The 17,942-nt window shown below is 41.4% G+C and overlaps 1 protein-coding gene across 6 annotated transcripts; it reads right to left on the minus strand.

The window, feature by feature from the left end:
* Positions 1-855: 855 nt before the first annotated feature.
* On the minus strand, positions 856-15,026 carry LOC103648297 (uncharacterized). 6 transcript variants are annotated; one of them, XM_020548754.1, is made up of 11 exons: positions 14,378-15,026; positions 5,240-5,290; positions 3,735-3,806; positions 3,217-3,352; positions 2,329-2,404; positions 2,106-2,250; positions 1,745-2,021; positions 1,572-1,656; positions 1,369-1,493; positions 1,207-1,278; positions 856-1,108 (listed from the first exon to the last, which is right to left on the minus strand). In XM_020548754.1, the coding sequence occupies exons 5-11, from the start codon at positions 2,388-2,390 to the stop codon at positions 1,032-1,034; spliced, it is 843 nt and encodes a 280-aa protein (XP_020404343.1). In that variant the 5' UTR covers positions 2,391-2,404; positions 3,217-3,352; positions 3,735-3,806; positions 5,240-5,290; positions 14,378-15,026; the 3' UTR covers positions 856-1,031. The 6 variants fall into 6 exon arrangements, with proteins under 6 accessions (XP_020404343.1, XP_035821492.1, XP_020404346.1 ...); XM_035965599.1 differs by having other exon boundaries at positions 3,735-3,820; XM_020548757.1 differs by lacking the exon at positions 14,378-15,026 and adding an exon at positions 5,569-5,604 and having other exon boundaries at positions 3,217-3,332.
* Positions 15,027-17,942: the final 2,916 nt, after the last annotated feature.

Below are 17,942 nucleotides of genomic sequence, written 5' to 3' on the forward strand. Positions count from 1 at the left end.
TCCGTTATTTAGTTATATCTCATTTCTTGTAGCCACTGATTAAAGTCTTCTTCTGCTGTTACCAAAAGAAAACACATGGAACGATTTGGTGTACGTGCAAAGTACATGACTCTAGATCCAGCAAAGAACAGATACATCAAATACATTCGAAATAGTAGAGCTATCCAGGAATACCTATGCAACCGAGCTGACAAGCATCTTGTGCCGAAGATCAACAATACCAATGTTGACCAGAGCGTGGCTGCTATACATGCAACAGTCTTCAGCTGTCTTTGCAGGCGAGCAACAATACCAATATGTGGTATGTCTCACCGACGACAAACTGAGAATAATTTGAGTTCTTAATGGCACACAAGCATAAAGAACAGCAAGAACAAAGAAACACAGAATCAGAGAAAAAACAAGAGTTTATATATTCACTGTTCTCTCTTTGTTTCTGGAGTTACATATGTTCTTTTCGTTTTTGAGTGACCTCTGATCTTTTTGTTTATTGAGTTACATCTGTAGTCTGTAGAGAGTGTCCTTTTATTTACAGCAAAGGACGCAAGGGTGAATACACATTACTGTGTGTACTTCTCAGTTTCTCCCCTCTAACTAATTTTGCCACCCTCGGAGTCATCTGTTCACATTTTTTTTATATACTGATTTTACAACACTCTCAGATAGGGCTGTGGTTAGAATGTTTCAAGAGAATTAAACAAAGGGATATGGTTTAGTCAGAAATAAACTGAAAGTTTAAAGAACAGATAGGGGTGATCAGGATTACCTACAGATTTGGAGACTGTTTGCACAAAATATTACGGGAATTCAAATTTTCGCACAAAATATTTAATTATCATTTGCACGGTCAAAAACTTCACAAAATATCTCTTATTAAACCCATGTCATAGGTATTACAAACAAGATTCATAGACATACAAGTTTGCCTCTTGTTGCGTTTGGTTGCTCAATAACAGTACGACACGTATTCTATCAAATCTCTCTACGCCTAAACATAGTCCCAATTATTGCTCTTTGCGAATTTGTAGAATCTATCTACGCCTTTCTTCTTCAAGAAATGTAACAGCAAACTGACGGTTGTTCAGCGCCACCAAAGCTTTTTGGATTGCTGCAATGAATGCCACAATTAATCACATCTACACGTAGTTCATGATATAATAAAAAGAATCACGATTTAATGTAACTATTTTTTTAGAATATACTTACGTCGAAAATGATGGGTGTTGTGATGGAACGGATTGAAGTGTATTGCGGTATGATCCGAAGACTCGAGGCACTCTAGAATTACACATTTAAATCTCCGTTACGAATCATTATAAAGCAAAACCTAGTGACAGATGTTTTGAAAGACGTAAAGACATGATGTACCTTGTCTTCTGAACCGTCTAAACATAGTCCCAATTATTATGCCATAATCCTCCTTAGCCAACGCCCAGCGGAGTGCATTTTTGTTTAGTAGGTCACCCCAAACTTTAATGATATGTAAATATCCCCTACGACATTAATTTTGGTAAGAATAGGTTAGTAATATTTAGACTTGGATATATAACTCGACAATTAACAGAATATACCTAGCATCCATTATCACAATCTTTCTGAAAGGGCCCCACATTGTGCGATGTATTGTATCCAAGTGGACTACAACAGCCATAATGTCTACAAAAATAACAGTTTATAAATGGATTAATACTGAATTTTGTGTAAACGATATATTAATAATATTAAGAGTTCGATATATTCTTACCGACTAAAGTCCTGTTTGGCAACTCGGCAATATCAGCAAGGTTCAATAGTATTTGTTTTGGGAATGGCGCCATCTGAATTGGAACAGTGTATGGCTCCACGATAGTTTGTTGGTCAAGACACAATTCCATGGGACCATTTAGATGACGAAAATTAAATTCACCCGGATGAAGACTGAACTTCACATTATGCATCTTGTAAACATGCTTTTCATGGAGCAAATTGTCGAAATGTTTGACTGTCTCATACATATATGTTATGGCCTCGATCTTGGCTCCCTAATAGTATTTCAGTAGGAGATGAGGCCATGGTATGAATATCGTGTAACTTTGAAAATGAAACTTAAAGAATTGTTGGCTTACATTGATGTCAGACAAAACGAAATGTTGTCTATCACGAAAACGTGGTTCAATCGGGAATTTAACTTCGACCCGAGCGACAATACTGTATTTCCGCGGAAGCCCATAATAAAAATCTTCATCACGGTAGTCGTCGAACAATCTGAAGCTATATTAAACATACGACTAAATAATGGTCATAACTTTGATAGACAAATTTTGTGTAAATATATTTATAATAACTTACATAGGCATCCGTTTTAGGCGGTCAGCTGCGGCTCTTTCACGGTTCAATACGACCGGTTCCATCAAAACCTTGTAGCCTTTAACATAATTTAAAATTTAAAATTAAATGGAACACATGTCATACTTTCGCGGATCAATATTTTATTGTTGTCTAATGGTTCATGAAAATATATATCATGCCTCGACAGTTGAGAATCAAAACTTAATATTGTGAGTATGGATGAAGCCTCTACAGGTGAGAATCAAAACTTAATTCAAACAAATAGTTCTCTTAATTCAAACAATTTGTGCAGGTTGTGCTTGTTACTAAAGTCTGCTACACATTAGATTTTGCAGACAGAGGTCTCTTTCAATTATCAGCTACCTGGGTGCATTCTTCAATGCTAGATGTTTGATAACATGTTCGTGGTGTACGGGTCTTTCGGTACAAGTATTTTATTTTAAAGGAGGGAGAGCAAGGATATATAGCCTTGAGACCCCATACAGATAGCTGCACAAATATGTGTGCACAAAAAAGCATGAATTATTGTTCTGATTTTTAGTAGTAGAGATTAGCATCAACCGATATATACCGGAAGAATGCATATAAACTTTATACCCCAATACAAAAGGAGGGAGAGCAAGGATATATAGCCTTGAGATCCCATACAGATAGCTGCACATATGTGTGCACAAAATACATGAATTATTGTTCTGATTTATAGTAGTAGAGATTAGCATCAACCGATATATACCGGAAGAATGCATATAAACTTTATACCCCAATACAAACCAACAATACACACAAGCATACACGGCATTAACAACATTGCTTGTTAAGAAAAATCAACTGAAACATGATCGAAAAAATGAAACAAAGTGGTATTAACAACATTGCTTGAAAGCTTACCTTGGCCTGAGAAGCTGCGGAAGCCGTCGATGCGTTGCAGCGAACCCCCGACCGTGTCCTGTCGTCCGGTCCGGGTCAACCAAACGCCTTATCCCTTCCTTCTTACAGACACCTCGCTAGATGAAACAACAAACTACTACAATGAAACCACGATACACAATTTCAGTAAACAATCTATGATCAATTTCAGTAAACAACAAACTATTTGTTAAGAATGAGTAATTTTGCAAAATAAAACACATAGGATAACTTAAGAGCTCCACTAAGACGATACAGGAAAAAATAACTTAAGAGCTCCCCTAAAAAACAGCAAGGAGTACAGCCAGTCTCAAATATAGATTACCTAAACATCCAATGCTGAATCAAAGTGCAAGGTACAACACTTAGGTAATAACTAATCCAGAGACGCAATCCGAATAAATACAGGTAAAGGAATTCGCATTGCAGCAATTATTATATATCAGCAGGAACTGGTAGAACACACGAAAAAATATGAGTAGTTGTTCATCACAAGTTACCTTGGATTTTGCCGTTGAAGGTATAGTTCTTCAAGATCACTTGGGAGTTCTTTCGGTACGTTATCAGGGTTACTACAAGTAAAAAACTGGTTCAAGAAACAAACTATGAACACGTTTGTAAAGCTAGCATTTTAAAAATCTTGAAACCAAAAGCGATGCCCGAGTAAACAACTAAGAGTTGTCTCAAATACAGGAAAAAATAACTTAAGAGCTCCCCTAAAAAACAGCAAGGACTACAGCAAGACTCAAATATAGATTACCTAAACATCCAATGCAGCAAGCAATAAATAAAATAAGAGTTGCCTCAAATATAGATCATCAAAGTGCAAGGTACAACACTTAGGTAATAACTAATCCAGAGACGCAATCCGAATAAACACAAGTAAAGGAATTCGCAGTGCAGCAATTATTATATATCAGCAGGAACTGGTAGAACACACGAAAAAATATGAGTAGTTGTTCAGATTACTACAAGTTACCTTGGATTTCTTTCTGTACACCAAATAGACCAGGTGCAAAACTTTAACCTAAACCATAGATCGAGAGAGTGTAACAATAAATGGATCAGCTACCCAACTCATGTCAGCATGCCACGGCAGGCCCTAGACACGCCGCAATACCAAAATCATAGCCATTAGCTAATCAGGGGCGGACTCAGTAAAGGACATTGGTATACATTAGCTCATCTTGACTATTATATAGACAGTCTGCTAACTCTAAAAGCAACTTTCAGAATTTAAGATATCACTTCTATATTAGAACCAGAAACCATATGTTAATTCAATTGGGTAGCCTTGGCATCGTCAATCTGGAGCTGTTCAGTTGGGCTCTATGTGCTCGATAGTTATGGCTGCAAAAGACAGCAAGACATAACTACAGCTCTAAATTAGAACCAGAAACCATATGTTAATATCTACAGCTCTAAAACCTTTTGGATAATTTGCATCTGCAGCAAGACATACCAAACCAGCATTCTCGGCGTCTATACAAGCATGGGATTTATTCTAGAAAATATGTAGAAACGCATATGGAAGACATGGGCTCCATTGAAATGTACTCTCTTCATCTGGCTGGCTGACAGTTATGGCTAACAGAATTGCAATTGTAACGTGAAAGTTCATAACACTTATAGGAGAACTATAAAATCTGAAAACATATAGAGTGATATTGTAGCTCTAAATAAAATGAAATCAAGACTAAGCCGCTACAGGAACACTGTTCAAACAAAAACCAAAAAACTTCACAGGACAGTCCAGTCTGATCTGTCCAGTTTCACAATTGATGCAGACAGCCCAAGTCATATACAGCTCAAACAAAAATCAAACACTGCAGTGCTAACAGGACCATATACAGAAAATACCAAATTGTACAACCAGTACCTCAACAGATATGAGGTCAACTACAGCCAATGGACAGATTTTATGTCATCTACTTGCTAACAGACATGAAGTAATGAATTATCAATTCAAAGCAAAGCAAGATATGGCAAAGCAGATAACACTTACCAGGTTATTTATCTGTGTTGAAGATGTCGTGGGTCTTCTTTCTGCCAGAACCTATATAGTTTGTTGTCAACAGATAACACTTAACAGTTAGATATTGTTCTAAATCAAATTCCGCAAACCATCATGAAAAAACTATGAACCAAGAGGAAAACAATGCTATAACAAACGAAACCAAGAGGATGGAATAACAAACTAAACCAAGAGGAGTTAAACACTGCTATCTCAAACTATAACAAACACTGCTATAACAAACACTGCTATAACAAACACTGCTATGAACCAGTGATCCGAGATACATAGGAACTGGTACAACACAAGAAAACACTGACCTTCAGCACCGTGTCCACTGGCGACGTGTGGCTTCATGTAAGGCCCAAAATGCGTATAAAAAATATATAAAATAAACATGTGAAGAAAGGAAATAGTAAATACAGATATCTCAGATTATACTTGAGTGTTGAAGATTGAGGACGGAATTCTGAAAACCAAGAATTAATAATAATAATAATAAAAATAAAAATAATAATAGAAAAGTTTCTATTCAACTAAATAATTATGCATATTATTAAATAATGCACCATAAGCCTTTATTTACATGAATATCAAATTTGGAAGAAACTTTTACTTCCTATTTCACATTCAAAATACTATTTATCTACATAGAGAGAAAACGATATGAGTGTGTATCATATTCCAAACATCTACCAAACAAATAAAACAATTAAAATAAATATATATCCATTACATCATGTTGGAGTTTAATTATGTGTGCATATATTAGAAATAAAAGTCTATAGAAATACATCAATGTTCAAATTGGGAATTTAATCATAAATTAGGAAATTCAAGAATGTAGAGAAAGAGAGAAATATTATATAACACAAAATAAATTTATAAATAAATAACATCATCACAATTTGGTATGATCAAATTAAACATTTGTCCTGAGTACAAATTACCACGAAGTTTGAACTTAAAGGGGAATTTGAATTTTGAATTTGGAAATGAAAAGGAAATAAAACAAAAATATACATAAAAAAGGGGGAAAATCCTGTTGCTGGGCCGAATCCCTCCTTTTCGGCCCACCAGGGAACTCCTCCACGCAGCCCACCTCGCTATACCCTGACCCCGCGGGCCCACCGTGTAGTCTCCGTGTCCCACGCTTACCAGTTCACCGCCAAATGGGTCCGGGGCGTCAGCCGTCGCGCACACACAACTCACCGCCATGTGGGACCATGCCGACATGCCGATGCTCTTCACTGCGCGCTGGGCCGCTCATTTCCATCTCTGGCCGGTGGTCCCGTGCTGCCGGGGTCATCCTCCTCTGATGGCCGCGGGCTTGTAACTGAACTCCGAAGCTGCCGCCGCCGCCTGATTCGTTGACGCATGCGAGGTTGTTACAACCGCCTGGACGAAATCCCCTCACCACGTGCCTCGACCACGGTATAAGGAGCTGGTCGCCCCCCCAGGTTCGTTTCTTCCATCGCAGAGAGGTTGTGGAGAGCGGAGATTGGGGGAGATCGTGAGCGCCGCCGCACTCGGAGAGAGAGGGAGAGAGAAAATAGCTGTGTCGCGGCAGGGTGAGAAACTTGTGGTCAGCTGTGTTGCTCCATGGTCGGCGCGCTGTGGGGCGGATCCACCGTGACCCGTATTGCCGAGCGCAGAGAGAAGCCGTGGGCCACCAACGTCGCGTGTCATGTTCGCCTCCAGTCCAATCCTGGCGTGCGCATCGGGAGCTTCAACGGCACCAATGGGGAAAACCAATCAGTGCGGCTCTCTGGTGCGGAGGTGTTGGCGGTACGGCGGGATTTCCCCATCGGCATCCTCCATGGTGGGAGTCCGCCGCGGAAGGGACCCTTTGAGCTACATGCTTCGGTGAGCTACTCATGTTTCTCCTCCCTGTGGTTTCTATTTTCCTTCTATACGTAGCCACACGGAGGTTGGGTAATCCTGGGTCGCTGGTAGGGATTTAGCAAGTGCTCCGGTGAGCTCTGTCTGTGCGCTAATGGCGCGGCGGCATTGCGTGGAAGTCTGCGCGCCAGGGGAGGAAGACGGCTCCCGGACCGTTGATTTGAACGGAACGGCTCCGATTAAATTGCGTGTACCGGTTCGATCAGTTTGCGTGACGACCGTCCGATCGAGATCGGATGATGGTCATAACTCTGGGATTCATGAAACCGTGACCGCCCGATCAAGATCCAATGGCCCTGTGAAACCCTAGCGCTGTGTGTGAGAAATTTGCATGGAAGCCCCTCGGTTTAGTTAAAACCAACCCGCCATCCACTCGTACTGTGCTCTGTGTCTTAGAAACCTTACACCGAGAACCCTGTGCTTGCCAGGAATTGACGCCCAGTCCAGAGCCTGTTGTAAATTGAATAAAATAATTAGAAAATAGATTTTAATATGAAAATAAGTGTTAAAACTTGTTTATTGCATAGAAAATTCATTTTAGCTCCAAATTGAACCCTTCTAATTTCTAAAATTTTGTAATAATATTCTCTATCATTTAGTGTCTCTGTTTTGACATGAACTCAGTTAGAAAATTAATTTCTCATCTAATCTTATTTTAATCACATAAAACCTTAGGAAATTCATAACTTAATAACCGTAGCTCCGAATTTAGTGATTCTTGTTCCTACGATCTCGTAGCAACGCGTAGATTATTATTACGTAGTTTATTCTTATGTTTGGTGTGATGTTAATTTTGTATATACCATGTTTGTCTATATTGCTACGTTTAGCAGTGAGGACACGTGTCACCTGAAGATCATCCTGGTACCTGGAATCTCAAGTCTCAGGCAAGTTGTGCCCTTGATCACTTCTTTTTACCCACTCATGTTCTAATTAATCATAATGATCTGCATAGGTTAATTTTGATGGGACCCAATAGGTTACCCTAGTTTGATTATCTTTATACCTTGTTTACCACTGAACTTTTGGGTAGTACTTGCTAGTGCTTTATGTGGTTTTGGGTATGAAGATACATTGTTCACGATTACACTTTTATTATCTATTTATTATCACTGTTCATGATAAGATCATTATGTTAATTGGAACATGGAGCGACCACCCGGGAAAACAGTGCTACCACAAGGGTTTAATGGGACGCCCTTGGCTGATTAATTAGGAAAGCTAGTGGAAGACTACCTTACCCGAAAGGGGCAAGGGCAGTAGGGGAGTGGTCAGTGTAGGGAGGCCCTCGGGAGGATTTTGCTGCGATGGCGGTCCTGCAAGGGATTCCTGCATTGGAGCTTCCTATAAACTGTAGCGGGTTTTCTGAAGCTAGTGGAACTTTGTAAAGGCCTCTTAGTGTTACCCTGCCTCGCCTCCTCGGTAGAGGTGTATGGGAAGTCGCGATCCCTTGGCAGATGGGTAACATGACTTGTGGGTAAAGATGCGCAACCTCTGCAGAGTGTAAAACTGGTATACTAGCCGTGCTCACGGTCATGAGCGGCTCGGACCCTCACATGATTAATTTATGGAACTTAAATTCAATTTGTCATATGCATTGCATCGCAGGTGATGTCGTTACTTCTGTTCTACTATTTAATTGGGTTGGTATTTACTTATACTTAGTAATTGCTAATAAAATTTTGACCAACTTTAAAAGCAATGCTCAGCTTCAACCATCCTCTTTGGTAAGCCTTACACTTCACATGAGCTCCCACCTTTGGCGAGTTCATACACATTATTCCCCACAACTTGTTGAGCGATGAACGTATGTGAGCTCACTCTTGCTGTCTCACACCCCCCCACAGGTCAAGAACAGGTACCACAGGATGAGGCGCATGGAGGATGCTGTGATGAGTTCGTGAGAGGTCTAGGTCGTCGTCTCCCAGTCAACTTTGGGTTGCTGGATCGTTTCCTCATATGATGTAATTATTTAATTATTTTGTATAGAACTCCTGTTATATAGTAAAGATGTGACATTCGATCCTGTGCCACTATGCATCATATGTGTGAGACTTGGTCCCAGCACACCTGGTGTTTGTGTTCGCGCCCGGGTTTTGGACCCCTAAAATCCGGGTGTGACAGAAGTGGTATCAGAGGAATGTTGACTGTAGGACGAAACCTAGATAGAACTGGACAACCAATACTTACTTACCTTTGCCACTCTGATTCTTTCTAAACTTACCTTAATCTATTCTCATCTAATTCCGCTTTACTCTAATTATTCTTACCTCTTTCTTTCCAAAGACAAATGTGGATTTCACACATTGAAATCCTGTGCCTAAAGTGACTTTTAGGAATAGGAGACCTACTTTTAGGAACAAAAACAAAATTATTTTTAGGTATCTATGTGCTGCAATGTTAGTTCTTATGATACTTGTCTGATTTGGATCTTTGATTGAGTGTGATGAGTTGTGGAGTAATGTCCACAATTACATCTGCATATACATATAGGAAAAAAAATACTTATCAAAATAACTAGATTATCTCTCATTAAAATATCTAGCCTAACCATATACATCTTATCTTAAAAGACTCTCCCTTATCTTATCGGATTCTCCCTTATCTTAAAGATTCTTTCTTATCTTAATAAATCTATCTTATCTTGAAAAAGATTTTATCTTATCTAATAGAACTAACTGACCTCAAAAGATTCTACCTTATCCTTATGGATACATCTTGCCCCAATAAGCATATTTATCCCGCACTAGTGTAACAACCATGATCTAATCCAAAGTAATTAGATATTATCTAGTCTAACCTAGTTATACCGATCTAATCTAGATCCCATCTAATCTAATATGGTCCAATCTAAAGTGAGTTACTTAATGGATAAGTTAATACTTGTGAAATAGATTAGACCCTATCCACATGTTTTAACTTAGTTCACTCTGCACTAAATAAAGAATGACAGACCAACCCAGCCAATAGAGTCATGATAGATTGCATAATATGTTTATCCCCACCTAACATCAAACAAACTTTTGACCTATATCATGTAGTCTATCTTACCATATCTATCTTAACCATATTCCCCCAACTACGATGATATATACTAACCCCGAAGCAATGAGACCAAGGCCGGAGAAGAAAAGATCAACCTCGTCAAGGAAGGAGGGAAGTCAAACTCAATCTTCAGATGCATTACTACCCAACAAAAGTTCTTTCTCACTATAAACTTTGTTTTTCCCCCAGGCTAATATGACCCTAACCTATCCATCTCTTATATCATACCTAATAAGTGGCTGGATACCTATGCTCTCCTAATCACCCACTATTGACTATAAAATACTCTGGATATTTGAAACAATTATAAACTAAAAGTTGAATTACAAGCCAATCCTTTTGTATTCCTTTCCTTACAAATCTCGAGGACGAGATTTCTGTTAAGGGGGGTAGGATTTGTAAGGCCCAAAATGCGTATAAAAAATATATAAAATAAACATGTGAAGAAAGGAAATAGTAAATACAGATATCTCAGATTATACTTGAGTGTTGAAGATTGAGGACGGAATTCTGAAAACCAAGAATTAATAATAATAATAATAATAATAAAAATAATAATAGAAAAGTTTCTATTCAACTAAATAATTATGCATATTATTAAATAATGCACCATAAGCCTTTATTTACATGAATATCAAATTTGGAAGAAACTTTTACTTCCTATTTCACATTCAAAATACTATTTATCTACATAGAGAGAAAACGATATGAGTGTGTATCATATTCCAAACATCTACCAAACAAATAAAACAATTAAAATAAATATATATCCATTACATCATGTTGGAGTTTAATTATGTGTGCATATATTAGAAATAAAAGTCTATAGAAATACATCAATGTTCAAATTGGGAATTTAATCATAAATTAGGAAATTCAAGAATGTAGAGAAAGAGAGAAATATTATATAACACAAAATAAATTTATAAATAAATAACATCATCACAATTTGGTATGATCAAATTAAACATTTGTCCTGAGTACAAATTACCACGAAGTTTGAACTTAAAGGGGAATTTGAATTTTGAATTTGGAAATGAAAAGGAAATAAAACAAAAATATACATAAAAAAGGGGGAAAATCCTGTTGCTGGGCCGAATCCCTCCTTTTCGGCCCACCAGGGAACTCCTCCACGCAGCCCACCTCGCTATACCCTGACCCCGCGGGCCCACCGTGTAGTCTCCGTGTCCCACGCTTACCAGTTCACCGCCAAATGGGTCCGGGGCGTCAGCCGTCGCGCACACACAACTCACCGCCATGTGGGACCATGCCGACATGCCGATGCTCTTCACTGCGCGCTGGGCCGCTCATTTCCATCTCTGGCCGGTGGTCCCGTGCTGCCGGGGTCATCCTCCTCTGATGGCCGCGGGCTTGTAACTGAACTCCGAAGCTGCCGCCGCCGCCTGATTCGTTGACGCATGCGAGGTTGTTACAACCGCCTGGACGAAATCCCCTCACCACGTGCCTCGACCACGGTATAAGGAGCTGGTCGCCCCCCAGGTTCGTTTCTTCCATCGCAGAGAGGTTGTGGAGAGCGGAGATTGGGGGAGATCGTGAGCGCCGCCGCACTCGGAGAGAGAGGGAGAGAGAAAATAGCTGTGTCGCGGCAGGGTGAGAAACTTGTGGTCAGCTGTGTTGCTCCATGGTCGGCGCGCTGTGGGGCGGATCCACCGTGACCCGTATTGCCGAGCGCAGAGAGAAGCCGTGGGCCACCAACGTCGCGTGTCATGTTCGCCTCCAGTCCAATCCTGGCGTGCGCATCGGGAGCTTCAACGGCACCAATGGGGAAAACCAATCAGTGCGGCTCTCTGGTGCGGAGGTGTTGGCGGTACGGCGGGATTTCCCCATCGGCATCCTCCATGGTGGGAGTCCGCCGCGGAAGGGACCCTTTGAGCTACATGCTTCGGTGAGCTACTCATGTTTCTCCTCCCTGTGGTTTCTATTTTCCTTCTATACGTAGCCACACGGAGGTTGGGTAATCCTGGGTCGCTGGTAGGGATTTAGCAAGTGCTCCGGTGAGCTCTGTCTGTGCGCTAATGGCGCGGCGGCATTGCGTGGAAGTCTGCGCGCCAGGGGAGGAAGACGGCTCCCGGACCGTTGATTTGAACGGAACGGCTCCGATTAAATTGCGTGTACCGGTTCGATCAGTTTGCGTGACGACCGTCCGATCGAGATCGGATGATGGTCATAACTCTGGGATTCATGAAACCGTGACCGCCCGATCAAGATCCAATGGCCCTGTGAAACCCTAGCGCTGTGTGTGAGAAATTTGCATGGAAGCCCCTCGGTTTAGTTAAAACCAACCCGCCATCCACTCGTACTGTGCTCTGTGTCTTAGAAACCTTACACCGAGAACCCTGTGCTTGCCAGGAATTGACGCCCAGTCCAGAGCCTGTTGTAAATTGAATAAAATAATTAGAAAATAGATTTTAATATGAAAATAAGTGTTAAAACTTGTTTATTGCATAGAAAATTCATTTTAGCTCCAAATTGAACCCTTCTAATTTCTAAAATTTTGTAATAATATTCTCTATCATTTAGTGTCTCTGTTTTGACATGAACTCAGTTAGAAAATTAATTTCTCATCTAATCTTATTTTAATCACATAAAACCTTAGGAAATTCATAACTTAATAACCGTAGCTCCGAATTTAGTGATTCTTGTTCCTACGATCTCGTAGCAACGCGTAGATTATTATTACGTAGTTTATTCTTATGTTTGGTGTGATGTTAATTTTGTATATACCATGTTTGTCTATATTGCTACGTTTAGCAGTGAGGACACGTGTCACCTGAAGATCATCCTGGTACCTGGAATCTCAAGTCTCAGGCAAGTTGTGCCCTTGATCACTTCTTTTTACCCACTCATGTTCTAATTAATCATAATGATCTGCATAGGTTAATTTTGATGGGACCCAATAGGTTACCCTAGTTTGATTATCTTTATACCTTGTTTACCACTGAACTTTTGGGTAGTACTTGCTAGTGCTTTATGTGGTTTTGGGTATGAAGATACATTGTTCACGATTACACTTTTATTATCTGTTTATTATCACTGTTCATGATAAGATCATTATGTTAATTGGAACATGGAGCGACCACCCGGGAAAACAGTGCTACCACAAGGGTTTAATGGGACGCCCTTGGCTGATTAATTAGGAAAGCTAGTGGAAGACTACCTTACCCGAAAGGGGCAAGGGCAGTAGGGGAGTGGTCAGTGTAGGGAGGCCCTCGGGAGGATTTTGCTGCGATGGCGGTCCTGCAAGGGATTCCTGCATTGGAGCTTCCTATAAACTGTAGCGGGTTTTCTGAAGCTAGTGGAACTTTGTAAAGGCCTCGTAGTGTTACCCTGTCTCGCCTCCTCGGTAGAGGTGTATGGGAAGTCGCGATCCCTTGGCAGATGGGTAACATGACTTGTGGGTAAAGATGCGCAACCTCTGCAGAGTGTAAAACTGGTATACTAGCCGTGCTCACGGTCATGAGCGGCTCGGACCCTCACATGATTAATTTATGGAACTTAAATTCAATTTGTCATATGCATTGCATCGCAGGTGATGTCGTTACTTCTGTTCTACTATTTAATTGGGTTGGTATTTACTTATACCTAGTAATTGCTAATAAAATTTTGACCAACTTTAAAAGCAATGCTCAGCTTCAACCATCCTCTTTGGTAAGCCTTACACTTCACATGAGCTCCCACCTTTGGCGAGTTCATACACATTATTCCCCACAACTTGTTGAGCGATGAACGTATGTGAGCTCACTCTTGCTGTCTCACACCCCCCCACAGGTCAAGAACAGGTACCACAGGATGAGGCGCATGGAGGATGCTGTGATGAGTTCGTGAGAGGTCTAGGTCGTCGTCTCCCAGTCAACTTTGGGTTGCTGGATCGTTTCCTCATATGATGTAATTATTTAATTATTTTGTATAGAACTCCTGTTATATAGTAAAGATGTGACATTCGATCCTGTGCCACTATGCATCATATGTGTGAGACTTGGTCCCAGCACACCTGGTGTTTGTGTTCGCGCCCGGGTTTTGGACCCCTAAAATCCGGGTGTGACACTTCACTGGCGTATACTATAACAAACAATGCTATAACAAACACTGCTATAACAAACACTGCTATGAACCAGTGATCCGAGATACATAGGAACTGGTACAACACAAGAAAACACTGACCTTCAGCACCGTGTCCACTGGCGACGTGTGGCTTCACTGGCGTATGGATCGATTAGGGGTTTTTAAGAACCGAGAGAATGGAATCGGCAGTGGACGTTCAGAGAGAATGGAGAGGAGATATGGGAATTGAGGGGGCGGGCGCGGTAATGGCGAGAAGAGATCTGGGACCTTCCATCCGCGGGAGCATCCACTGCCGAGATTGATTTGAACGTCAGTGGGCTTTGATGGCGCGGCGGATTCACGATTTGCGGGCGCGGCCTTCCATTCGCGGTCTTTGGTGGCGAGAAGTGTGGGGGCGAAGCGGCCGCGAGGCTGATTTGCGGGAGCGGCGAGGAGCAGTTGTACCTTCGCGGCTGATGCTGATTTGCGGGAGCGGCGATTTGGTGCCGCAACCTTCCATCCGCGGTCGTTGGTGGCGAGAAGTGCGGGGGCGATGCGGGCCGAGCTTGCGGGAGCGGCAACCTTCCATCCGCGGGCGTTGCTGGCGCGGCAACCTTCCATCCGCGCTCGTTGTTGGCGCGGTGTCCGGGGTCGAAGCGGCCGCGAGGACGGCGGCGGGATTTGCGGGAGCAGCGCGGGAGTAAAGCGGAGCTGGCGCGGCGGCAGCCGTTCGCGGGGAGGGAGGCAGAACACTGGAATTGTGCACGCCTACACTGCACTCATATAGAGTAGTAGAGATATACTAAATTCAATAAACACACAAAATTCATTATAAAAACATAATATAAACACGTAGTATAAACTAACTAAATTCAATAAACATGTATTATAAATTTAATACAACACATAATATGACAATAAACACATATAAATTTAATAACATATGACAATATAATAAACTAAATCACCGGCGGGGAGGGCGCGGCCGGCGGTGGAGGGCGCGACCGGCGGTGGAGGACGCGGGCAACGGCGGCGGCGTTCCGGGCGCGTGGGGCGGGCGGCGGCGTGGGCGTGGCCGGTGGCGGCTTGCCGGGCGCGTGGGCGAGGCACGGCGGGCGCGGCGGCCGGCGGTGGAGGACGCGGCGGCCGGCGGTAGAGGGCGAGGCGGCGACGGCGCGGTGCGGCGTGGAGAGTGAGAAAGAAAAGACTGACAGTTGTTATGTACGCGCGCTTTGCCGAGTGCCCGTGATCTGGCACTCAGCAAAGATTTTTTTTATTTTTAAAATACGCTTTGCCGAGTGCCAGATCGGGGACACTCGGCAAATATTATTTTACAATTCTTTCGACAAAGACTACTTTGCCGAGTGTCATCTCTGGACACTCGACAAAGCATATTTTTATTTGTTTTATTTTCCCAACCAAAATTTTTGTGGTGTGTTCCTACACTATATAGACCTACATGTACCATTTTGAGACAATTATAACAGTGTTTTCTATAGCTAGTAGATTCAGTTCATTTATTTGAATTTCTTCGAAAAATCACATTTGAACTGCAGGTCACTCGAAACTTGGAAACCCATGAATGCAAAAATGATATCCATGCTACTTAGCACAAGTTACGATCGATTTCAGGAGTGGACCAGAAACTTCGAGCACCATACTCACTCAACATGCCCGTGAACTTGCCATCCAGCTGTTTAAAAATTGTATAAAACACAAACAAAGTCAGAAAAAACATGAAACTTGTCCACGTGCCATGATATCATATATAGAGGCTGTGATAAAAAATTTAGAATGTTTGGAGAATGTGTGAGATATTATGTGTAGAAACCTAAGAGAACTACACATGAAATCATAGAGTTTCAATGTGGATCTCTTAGATTTGTACACATAGTGCATAACAGCTTTCTCGAAACTTTGTCAAATTTTTATCACAACCTCTACATATGATATCATGACACGTGGACAGGTTTCATGATTTTCTGACTTTGTTTGTATTTTATACAATTTTTAAACAACTAGATGGCCAGTTCACGGGCATGTTGAGTGAGCATGGTGCTCGAAGTTTCCAGTCCGCTCCTGAAATCAGTCGTAACTTGTGCTAAGTAGCATGAATATCATTTTTGCATGCATGGTTTTCTAAGTTTCGAGTGACATGCAACACCTCCCCTGTATGGGGATGCTTTGCCGAGTGTCCACAGAAGACACTAAGACACTCTTTACCGAGTGCCAGTTATTTGACACTCGACAAAGAATCTGCTTTGCCGAGTGTCTGCTTTCGGCTCTCGGCAAAGACTAACGGCCGTCAGCTGCAGACGGCCGCTAACGGCCCTTTGCCGAGAGCCGTCTTTGCAGAGTGCCCCCGCACTCGGTAAACTGTCTCGTTACCGAGCGCAGGACTTTGCCGAGGGCGGCACTCGGCAAAGTAGTCTTTGCCGAGTGCCCGATAAAAAGCACTCGGCAAAGACTCCGGTACTCGGCAAAGGCCCGGATTCCGGTAGTGTAAATGCATATTCCTACTACCAACATGCCAAATGTTTTACATTAATAACAAATGCATATTCATGTACAGCATATTTACTTATCTTCATGCTCTGGTCTATATTGTACTCGCTGCATTCTTTTTTATTTATTGTGTTTTAGTATATAAATAAACTAGTGAACGATAAATATTTGTTCTAAAGTAATTGTGCTACCCCTTCAAAGAACAAAAAAGAAAAAGAATAGAAGAAGAGAGCATCTCATGATATGTGATCCGCACCTAGCTAGTAGTGGTACTGTTTTTATATTTATAAGGAAAAGAAATTGAACGCCAAGAATATGTCCCCCTCATGCATGCATGAGAGCTACTAGCACAAGAAAAGAAATGGAATAATCCCTACAAATCCGTGCGTTCGGATTACCCAATGAAGAAATTCGTTGGAATCTGAATCAGCCGCCGTCCAAAGTTGGCACGGCATAGCATATCCCTCAAGTATTTTTAGTTTGCCGCCTTCTTAATTACTGTCGCTAGCTAGCTCCATTGCACACAAAAGACCTCAAAAATCTATATCCATGCATCCACATGCATGGTTTTAGAAGTGGGATGATTCTGAATGCATTTGTTTGGCTGACTGTTGCAAAGTTTAAAGTGATGCTTTATATAGAGAGGTATAGATGCCGTTTTGGAACCACAGGTCAAGTTTTTTTTTATGACACCACACAACACGTACACGCAGTCAGCTAGCTCGCCCAATATATATATATATATATATATATATATATATATATATATATATATATATATATATATATATATATATATATATATATATATATATATATATATATATATATATATATATATATATATATATATATATATATATATATATATATACAAGCAAAGCAGGTATAGCTAGGGCTGGCATGCATACATTTCCCTAACAAAACTTATCTCCTAGCTAGCTAGATGCATGGATATTCCAGCCCCATATTGCATATGCCATATTAATTGGAATGATGTCACTGCTCTGCCCTGATGACCTAACAACACAAATGCGATCGAGGCAGCTAATAATGCTCCCTATCCATCTTCAAAGGCCGGGCCGGGCATATTCTCACATTGCCGTGATGACCAAATTCGGGCGATGCGTGCGATGAACGTCAGAGATCTTTCTCGAGCGTCACCAGTCATTTGGAATCA

This window comes from Zea mays, chromosome 2 (genome assembly GCF_902167145.1).
Source record: "Zea mays cultivar B73 chromosome 2, Zm-B73-REFERENCE-NAM-5.0, whole genome shotgun sequence".
NCBI classification, from domain to species: Eukaryota; Viridiplantae; Streptophyta; class Magnoliopsida; order Poales; family Poaceae; genus Zea; species Zea mays.

Coding starts and splice junctions, on each gene's coding strand:
- LOC103648297 (XM_020548754.1), bottom strand. CDS start 2,390: ATGGAACCGGTCGTATTGAACCGTGAAAGAGCCGCAGCTGACCGCCTA. Junction 2,022..2,105: donor TCGTTTTGTCTGACATCAAT/GTAAGCCAACAA, acceptor AAATACTATTAG/GGAGCCAAGATCGAGGCCAT. Junction 1,109..1,206: donor CAACACCCATCATTTTCGAC/GTAAGTATATTC, acceptor CATTCATTGCAG/CAATCCAAAAAGCTTTGGTG.